This window comes from Protobothrops mucrosquamatus, unplaced genomic scaffold (assembly GCF_001527695.2).
Source record: "Protobothrops mucrosquamatus isolate PMUCROS unplaced genomic scaffold, P.Mucros_1.0 scaffold_114, whole genome shotgun sequence".
Lineage (NCBI taxonomy): Eukaryota > Metazoa > Chordata > Lepidosauria > Squamata > Viperidae > Protobothrops > Protobothrops mucrosquamatus.
The window spans coordinates 43483-53545 of record NW_015386190.1 but is presented as its reverse complement, the minus strand read 5'-3'; the positions used below and the strand labels follow the sequence as shown (position 1 = coordinate 53545).

At 46.2% G+C, this 10063-nt stretch overlaps 1 protein-coding gene across 1 annotated transcript in view; it reads left to right on the top strand.

Annotated features, from left to right (window-relative positions):
* The window catches only part of LOC107287883 (negative elongation factor E), a gene marked incomplete at its 5' end in the record, with an annotated part of 11403 nt that extends 3481 nt beyond the window's left edge, over positions 1 to 7922 (top strand). The window contains 5 exon segments of the mRNA XM_015816443.1: positions 1115 to 1344; positions 2709 to 2853; positions 5268 to 5322; positions 6657 to 6759; positions 7764 to 7922. Of these exon segments, the coding sequence (XP_015671929.1) occupies positions 1115 to 1344; positions 2709 to 2853; positions 5268 to 5322; positions 6657 to 6759; positions 7764 to 7837 (607 nt within the window).
* Positions 7923 to 10063: the final 2141 nt, after the last annotated feature.

The following is a 10063-nucleotide window of genomic DNA, read 5'->3' as shown; positions in this document are numbered from 1 at the left end:
TCAGGCTATTTGCTGGGCTATAGTTCAGATGTGCAAAGTACCATTATGTGTGTAGGTGAAAAACTGCCCTATAATTATTATTTTACAAATGACGGTCCTTGAAAACAGCGGTGTCCAAATTTCCTGGCTCAGCGGGCTGTTGGTGGCGGCATGGGGGAGAGGGGATGGTTGCGCAAGCGTGCCGCTTTCATAAACGCAGCTGTGTGTACACACTCGCCCACCACTTCCGTGGCCCGGTTCCAAATGGGCTGTGGCCTGGCACCAGGCCACGGACTGGGGGTTGGGGACCCCTGCTTTAAAAAAAAAGACCCCCAGTAGAGTCTTATAAGACTGTGAGGGGTATCATGTTTATTATGGCAATAGGGTTATCCCGAGGGATGGAGAGAGATCAAAACAGAGGTCATTTTGCAAAGCGTTTGGGGAATGATAATGTAGACCGGTGGTGGCGAACCTATGGCACGGGTGCCAGAGGTGGCACTCAGAGCCCTCTCTGTGGGCACGCACGCCGTTGCCCCAGCCCCGCCACCCCCCGTGGCCCCCTCACCAGCAGCCCCCCCAGAGGAGAGTCACCCCGGGCGCAGCCTGTGCAGAGCAGCACAGCCAAGGACATGGCAGCCGGGCAGTGGGGACAAGACTCCACCCTCGCGCCCCATCGCGTACAGATGATGCTGCGGGGCGCAGACAGAGGGCATGGCCACCATGATGCTGCTGGGCCGCCTGGGCGATCTGCTGTGGCAGGTTGCGGAGGTGGTGGGTGGCCCTGCGGGCAGATGTGGGGATGGACAGGGGCGAGGCGGGTTTTGGGCACTCGGTTTCTAAAAGGTTCGCCATCACTGACGTAGACATTAAAAACTGAAAACTCTTTTAAAAAATTGTAAGTAAATGAGAGGAAAGAAAAGGCAAGCGATATGATACAGACTGAAAGCAAACCACGAACGCAACTGTGTCAGGGTTGATTGTTCTTTGCCTACAAGAGCAGGTGTTACGTTTCGTGCCAGTTATTTCCTCCTCTGCCCTGTAGTTCCGATTTGAGGAACTAAAACCCCGAGTGGCCTCTTGTAACCGCTTCTCCAGATTCTGCAACCTCTGGTGAATCAGTTCTCTCCCTTCCTAGCTTTGTGAGCCCCAGCGATTCTCTGCGAGACCCAGAGAAAGAGCCAGAGGAAGGCAGAGATCCAGACAAAGAATCCGACCAGACTGAAAGTCTGCATGGATATGAGAGGGACAGTGACCGGGATCGTAGCCGGGACAGGAGCAGAGACCGGGACCGGGACAGAGATCGAGACAGAGACAGAGATCGAGATCGAGGGCGTGAACGAGAACGGGACGGAGAAGGCTTCCGCCGTAAGAAATACTTGGTCCCTTTGGAGGGCAATATTGTTGGGCTGAGTTTCTTCAGAAGCAATTTCCTTCATAGCTTCTCCGCTACAGTCAGAAATCTTGCCAGACGACAGTAGTGGCCAAAATTGTGGAAACCTTTTGGGAAAAGTGTATTTTTGAGGTTTGATGGCTAATAACACCACTTTTTTTGGGGGGGGGAGTAGTGCCATAAAATTATACATCAATCGAAAGATAATTTAATCAAGAATGTAATGCAACAAAGCTTGTTCAATTATCTGTACTGTATTCTATGAAAAGTTATAGCCAAATAACCAGAAAAAGGAAGCACAACTTGCTTAGGTTGATATCAGGTAGCTTGCCTTCACCTGATTGTAGCCAATGAGCATGAGTGTTTAGAGAGTCAATCGGGTGTCATCTTTTTTTGGCAATGAGCCAATCAGATCACAGGATTCAGTGATTGATGTCAGGTATTGAAGCTGAGAGGAGGACATTTGTCAGTGTTTTATGTGATTGCTATCCAGTTGGTTGGGGTTTTTTTGTGTTCTTTCATTTAGTGAGCTTGTAATAAAATTAAAGTAATGGTGCAAAGTGTTGACTGGTCGCCCAGAAAGCGATGTAAAATAGTATTATTAAGTGAACAAGGCTACAGTTATCAAGAAATTAGAAGAAAAATTGGTGGAAACTTAACCAAAGGTGGCATTTCTACTGTACACTTTTCCCAAAAGGTTTCCACAATTTTGGCCACTACTGTATAACAAACTGCTTGCCTCATTAAAGATATACAGGTCGTCCTCGACTTAAAACCACAATTGAGCTCAAAATTTCCGTTGCTAAGCGAGACAGTTGTGAAGTGAATTTTGCCTCATTGTACAGTCTTGCCACGGTTGCTAAGTGAATCACTGTAGTTAAGTAACAGGGTTATTTTAAGTGGCTTCCCCGTTGACTTTGCTTGTCGGAAGGTCGCAAAAGTTGATTACATAAACTCGGGACACTGCAACCGTTGTAAATAGGAACCGGTTACCGTATGAGACAATTTCAGTTGCCAGAAATTGGGTTTGGCTTATCTGTGAGTAAATAACCCAAAATGAGTACATGATCCATAGATTAGCCTATTGGTGAAATTTAAAGCATACAGGAATGTCAAGGGTCAGCTTATCCACGGGCGGCCATTTTGCAGAGTATTTGGTTAAAAATGGAAGGATTGGCTTATCCACAGATGGGTTTATACACGAGTATATATGGAATATTGATTCTGCAGGAGAAAAGAGGAGAAGACATTATGTGTGGTTTGCAGGACTTTGGCAGAACCAAAAGCCACAAATTGTTTCTCAACTGCTTCTCTCTTCCCCCCCTCCTTTGTTATCCAGGATCAGATTCTTACCCTGAGTGGCGTCTCCCACGCAAAGGGAACACGGTTTACGTGTATGGGGCAAATATGAATGAAGCCATGTTGACCACGGCTTTCTCGGCCTTCGGGAAGATCATTGACCTCTCCGTAGACGGCGTCCGCAAGTGAGTGGTGGGAGGGACCTGGGCCCCAGGGCCTCAGAGGAAAGTCCATACGACGCCCTCGATAGAAACTTGCATGAAAATGAAGAACCCTGCCAAACAATTCGCCCATCTCTCCTCAGTTAAATGCAGGTCGTCCTCGACTTGCAAGCACCAAATTTCCATTGCTAAGCGAGTTTTGCCCCACGTTACGACCTTTCTTGCACAGTTGCTAAGCGAATCACTGCCGTTGTTAAATTAGTAATCCGATTGTTAAAAGAATCTGGCTTCCCCCCATTGACTTTGCTTGTCAAAAGGTTGCAACAGGGAGATCAAGTGATCCTGGGGCACTGCGACGGATAGAAATGCATGCCAATTGCCAAGCATCCCAATTTTGATCACCTGACCGTGGGGGGCTGGAATGCAACAATGGTTGTAAGTGTGAAAAATGTACCAAACAAATAATTGTAAGTTGAGAACTACCTGCTACCGTGTTTCCCTGAAAATAAGACCCGGTGGTTCTGTCCCAGCCTACGTGAGACCTTGTTATGCTCACAAGGAGAAACCCCTCTTCCAACAAGCTGGCTGGAACCGCAGGAAAAAACCAATCCCCTGAGCCAATGTCCAAGGCAAAGAAACACAGTTCACAGAAACTCGATCCTCAACACGAACGTTTGCCTTTGACAACCAGCACCTCCCACACCTTCCCTTATTATTATTCAGCCAAGGCGTGGCTTCCTAATACCTTCTCCTTTGCCTTTGGAGCCGCCCCGTTGCATTCCTCTGTCCTACTCTCTTTTCTTGCTGGCATTTACGTGCATCCTGGATGTCTCCCGGCTGTGGTTCATCACTGTCCGACTCAGACTCCCAGCACTGCTGTGTCTCAGCCTGAGCGCGAGTAGAGGGGCCAGGCTCCTCGTCAGACTGTAAGTCTTGGAGCTCCTCAGAGCCTTCCTCTGACTCTGATGTTACTCCAGGCCCCTCCTCCTCCTCTGATGCCTCAGACTCAGCTGCCGGGTCCACTGGCTGGCGAGAAATCACAACATTGGTCTTATTTTTATTTTTTATTTATTTTTTTGCCTCCCAAAAGAGACACCAGGTCTCATTTTCGGGGGTGAGGGTGTCTTTTCCACTCACCTCCGGCGCTGACAGCCCTGCCCAGCCGGCCCACTTCTTCTACGACCGAAGGAGCAGCTTCATTCTGCAGCTGAGAATGGAGCGCTCCAGCCTGTATTTCGCCTTCAGGGGCCTTTCCGGACAGGCCTCTGCAGCTGAGAACCGAGCTATGGATTGAATCTGTAGCTTGGTTCTCGGCTGCAGAGATCTTCCGGAAAGGCCTCTGGCTGCGAAATGCAGGCTGGGGGACGCCACAGAAGTGGGCCGGCGAGGAGAGGCAGGCTGCAACGGTAAGCGGATACGTGGCGTATGAGGCAGCTCCAATCTTCCCGCCCCCCGCCCTAGCTTGATTTTTGGTGTGTGTCTCACCCCAAAACTAAGGCTTATTTTTGGGGGTAGGGTTTATATTAGGCCCGACCCCCAAAATCAAGCTAGGACTTATTTTCGGGGTAGGTCTTACTTTCGGGGAAAACATGGTAACAGCAACAGTCTCTAAGTTGGCTACCTCGTTTCCATTACCTCAATATCAGATGATGATACAGTTATCCAGAGGTTTATCCCCTCATGCTAGATTGTCCATTAAACCTCAACTCTTAACTTGAGGAACACGGCTAAGTCATGGTCTATTGAACTTTGATTTTACTGAATAAACGTACGGATATGTTTCTCGGCATTGCGTAGATACAGACAAGGATCTGCATCACTTTGCCAGTCATAGGAAGAGGATAGCATCATTTTCTATAAAAAAAAATAATCTTGAAGGGAATTGATATTTCTCTTCACCTTCCCCCCCCTCCCCCACCAATATGTTGGCTGGGAAATTTGGGGAGTTGGAAGTCCACACATCTTTAAAAGCTGTGGCTGAAAAACACTGCTGTGTGGCAGCAGTTGCATAAAATAGCGCAAAGTAATAGGTACTAATTTCGGATTAAATTTTTAGTACACAAAATGTCTATTTTTTTAAAAAAATGATGGGAATGATTACACATGTGCAAATAATCCTATTTTATGTGCTGAAAAATGTGAAGGTCCCAGGTTCTTAAAGGGCAAAATGTCGGGGGGGTGTATATTTACTGATGACCCAAATCGGTGGTTGTTGCTAGAGGCAACCACAATGAGGTCAAAGATTCCTTCCCTTCCCCTTCCCTTCCTCTGCTTCTTTTTCCGTTGCGGTTAGAGAAACAGATTTGTAACTTCGATCCACATTGACCGTGGTTCCTCCATAAATGGTACTTTGTGCCATTAAGCAATTAGCCACCTGGGACCTTTCCCCCCACCCCCCACCCCCACTAATTGCTCTCCTTTTTTCCCCCCACCCTCAGCTGTGCTTTTGTGACCTATGACAAGCTCGAATCAGCAGATCAAGCTGTTGCTCAGGTATTGGAAGAGGGATTTTCCTATAGGTGACGGAGGTAAAATGAGAGCCAATGTGGTCTAATGGTTAAGGCACCAAGCTAGAAAGCAGGAAACCATGAGTTCAAGTCCCACCTTAGCCATTAAAAATCAGCTTGGTGATCTTGAGCCAGTCATTCTCTTTCTCAGTACATTGTACAGAGAAGAGCAACAAAGATGATCAGGGGACTGGAGGCTAAAGCATATAAGGAACGGTTGCTGGAATTGGGTATGTTTAGTTTAACGAAGAGAAGGCCGAGGGGGGACATGATAGCAGTGTTCCAATATCTCAGGGGCTGCCACAAAGAAGAGGGTGTCAACCTATTTTCCAAGGCGCCTGAAGGCAGGACAAGAAGAAATGGATGGAAACTAATCAAGGAGAGAAGCAACTTAGAACTAAGGAGAAACTTCCTGACAGTGAGAACAATTAACCAGTGGAACAACCTGCCTCCAGAAGCGATGAATGCTCCAACACTGGAAGTTTTTAAGAAGAGACTGGACAGCCATTTGTCTGAAATGGTATAGGATTTCCTGCCTGAGCAGGGGGTTGGACTAGATGACCTCCAAGGTCCCTTCCAACTTTATTATTATTATTATTATTATTATTATTATTATTATTATTATTATTATTATTATTATTATTTTATTATTATTATTATTATTATTATTATTATTATAGTCCAACCCACCTCACAGGATTGTTGTGAGGAAAATATGAGGAGGATGGTGTGTCGGGTATGTTTGCTGCCTTAAGTTATTTGTAAAAATAAGAAAGGCAATGAATTGAATGAATGAATGAATGAATGAATGAATGAATGATGGCGGTGGCCTATGCTGGGAATGGCTGAGAAGATCTCCACCCTCCACCCCCCCGTGTCTCCCATCCTCTTGGTTTTTAGTCTTTATTTAATTTCTCTTCATTTTAATGGTTTTCAGTCTTGATTTAATTTCCTTTAATTTTAATGGTTTTATATTATTTTTTTTATCGCTTCGTAAGCCAGCCAGAGTCGCTTCAACAGTAAGATGAGTGCTACATACATTTAATCAATCAATCAATCAGGAGGAATGGCGCTGGAGCGCCAGTTCCCTCTTAATCATTTTCTATTCAGCAATTGTCTGGGCAGCCTGTATTATATCTGGAATCAGCCCCCTCCCCCCCTTTTTGGGGGTGTGTGTGTCTCATTCTCATGGATCAAGATAGGATGATGGATCTTGGCTTGGTGAAGTTTGATTGGCCTTTACCAGACAGGGAAGTCTCTTTTGTTTTCTCAAAAGTTGGTCTGGGCTCTCGAGTGATTGGATGTCTCGTTTCCTCCCAGCTCAACGGTACCGTCGTAGAAGATGTGAAGCTGACGGTCAGCATCGCTCGCAAGCAGCCCATGCTGGATGTGGCTATCGGCAACTCCGTGTGGGGAACTTTGGGTGAGGAGAAGCACGGGAGGGATCGGGAATAGGTGCAGAGCCTCTTGAGGACAGATGAGTGTGACCAAACCAAGGTCCCCAGGCCGTTTTTAATCTTTATGTGGAAAGCAGCCTAAGTGCCATTTTACATTGTGCCTGCTTGTGCTTGACAATCTAAGACATTGAGGGCCGCATCAGCATTGCGGTTGCCCTCAGGGGGCCGGGTGGGTGTGGCCTACTGGGTGGGCATGGATGGAGTGGGTGTGGCCTACTGGGTGGGCGTGGCCAGCTCTACATCGTTCGCGTCAAGGGTGCCTGTGGGGGCCTGGGCAGGAGTGGGACCGATCTGAGGGTCTCTGGCAGAAAGGGGTGGGACCAGGGCAAGTGCCAAGGCATGGTCCACTGGGGGAGCCTCACTGTTCCTCTCAGGCCATACAAGGGAGGGGGCTTATGGAGCTAAGACTGAATGCGTTTCAGCATAGATGGCCACCACAAAATTGTACATTGACTCCCGGCCGGCCTGGGCCAGGGCCAAGGCAGCGGGGGCCGTTCCCTCACTGTTTCTAGGATGGCTTCGCGGGCCACATGAAACCACTTTGCAGGCCGCATCCGGCCCCCGGGCCTTGTGTTTGACATGTCTGATCTAAGATGAGAATGGACTAAATCAGGGGTAGGCAACCTCGGCTCTTTTATGACTCATGGGCTTCAACTCCCAGAATTCCTGAGCCAGCTACGCTATGCTGACTCGGGAATTCTGGGAGTTGAAGTCCATGAGTCATAAAAGAGCCAAGGTTGCCTACCCCTGGACTAAATAAATCTGCCTAGGTCTCTTTGGTAAGCAGGATTTGGCATCAGAGGTCACAAGGTTAAGTCCCTCCCAAAATATTTCTGCATCCCAAACTGAGGGGGCGGGGCACAGGCTTTGTATGGTTTTTCTTTTTGGGAGGTAAAGCCAGAAGTGGGAGAAGCCAAAATCTATTTATCTTTTGCTAGGAATCCTTATGTGTATCATTTTCCTTTTTCAGCTGTGATAAACACCATCAATGGTTCTCATCAGGACAAACGATCCCAAGTTATCTACAAAGAGGACAACTTCTGAAGCAGCATATGAACCCCCACCCTTCCCCGTCCTCTCTTTGCCTTTTCACTTAAAAGATTCAAATAAATATTAGCTTTTAAAAACTGTTTGAACCGTGCCAATTCCAGTTTAGGAGTGAGGCTTTGGAAAGTACTGTGTCCTTTTCGGTGTCTTTTAACACAAGTTTGAACCTCAAGGCTTCCCCCACTTGGAAGACAGGTTGATTCAATAAATATAGGGAGGGGGTCTGAAAGAAAATATAGATGAAATGTAGATAGATTTTTCTAAATGTGGTTTAGCCACAGAAAATGAAGTGATTGTTTTCATCAGATGTTTTGCAACTGAAAGAAAGGAAAGTTGAGGCAGCCAAGCTAGAAAGAACACTTAGTTTGATAACAAAAAGCAATTTATTAGCTTCAGAATTAGCTAAGCATCAAGTTAATCTGGAAATAATACGATGAGCATCTGGATAGAAAAAAACCCCAGTTTACTTGGATCCTGTGATTTAAGTTTAAGTCACAAGAGGAGTGCAAAAAAGATAAAGTAGGAGTCCTGAATGAAAAGTAATCTCCCAACCAAATAAATGAGAAGTGGCTGTAAAAATTGATACAGGTAGTCCTGGACTTACAACCATTTGTTTAGTGACCGTTTGAAGTTACAACAGCATCGAAAAAAGTGACTTACGACTACTTAACGACTATTGCAGCATCACGTGTCCAAATTCAGACGCTTGGCAACTGACTCATATTTATGACAGCTAGTGTGTCCCGGGGTCACGTGATCCCCTTTTTGTGACCTTCTTACAAGCAAAATCAATGGGGAAGCCAAATTCCCTTCACAACCCTGTCACTAACTTAACAACTGCAGTGATTCGCTTAACAACCGTGGCAAGAAAGGTCGTAAAATGGGGCAAAACTCACTTAACTGTCTTAGCCACAGTCTTAGCTGTTGCTTAGGAATAGAAATTTGGGGCTCAGCTGTGATCGTAAGTCGAGGACTACCTGTATATTTGAATTTGCTTGGAACGGAGGGAGAAGCATTGTGCTACAGAAGGACGCAGAAGTATACAGAGTTACGTTAATGGGAGTGCAGGAAAAGATTGTTTAGTGGAGTGACGAGAGAGAAGAGACTCTGAATGAGGAGGAAACTTAAAAACAGTATATCAAAAAGGGGAATTGAAACAAATGTTAAACACGTTTATGGCAAAGAAAAATGGATGAAAAGGCAATAGTAGATCCTGTTAACAATGTCGAAAAGTGCTAAGGTGAAAATAGCTGGAGTAATGTTATATGGATGCAGTTTTGCCTGTGGAGGGAGCTACATGACTGCATCTGACAATTGGAAAAATCCTTTTATTCCTGAGGCAACGACAGCGGGCAGTTAGTGTAAAGGGCAGAGGGCGTGGCCTTGAATTACAGGAGAGTCTCTACCACTGTAAGGGATCGGAGGGGCCTTGAGCCTCAGGCCAAAGAAATAATGTGAGAAAAGGTCTCAGCCAAGCCCCTTGCAACTTCTCATGAAGATAAAGTGAGGGGAGAGGGAGGTACTTTCAGACTTGCAAGACTTTATTTGTTTAAATGTTCCAATAAATATTTCTTATATGATATTGGTTGTGTTTTTTTTTAGTTTGCTCTACCTCATTGGGCTGACAGTTCCTGAGAAATACACAAACGTTACAAATATTTAGTTTGTTGACAGGTAAAAGTGCGTTGGAAAAGCAAAAACATGAGTTACGGGAAGTTTCTGCTAACCCAGAAGTGACTGTGAGTTGAAGTCCACCTTAGGTGTGAAAGCCAGCTGGGTAACCTTGGGCCAGTCGCGCGCTCTCGGCCCAACTCGCCTCACAGAGTTGTGGGGAAAATAGAAGGAGGAAGATGCATTAAACATGTTTACCGCCTTGAGTTATTCGTAAAAAGGCAAGAGATGATAGAGATAGGATAGATAGATAGATCTGTTGTTCGTCCATCGATTTCGATGAAGACCTTGACATCTTATGGATTATGGGCCATCAGCGGTGTGTCCGTAGATGGCTGATGAGACCGATGTTGGCACGGAATGTTCTGCCACATACTGAACAGAGAAATGTGGACACTGTTGCTTCAGCATTTGCAGCTCTGGCTTTACGGAGTGCTCGCTTCTCTTGTGCCAAGATTGTCCTTCTGTGTTCATATGTCTGGCAACCCTGGTAAACCAGGGTGCGCCATGTCGGTCAATCATGCGCCACAAATTCCCAAGAGATGGTGTCGA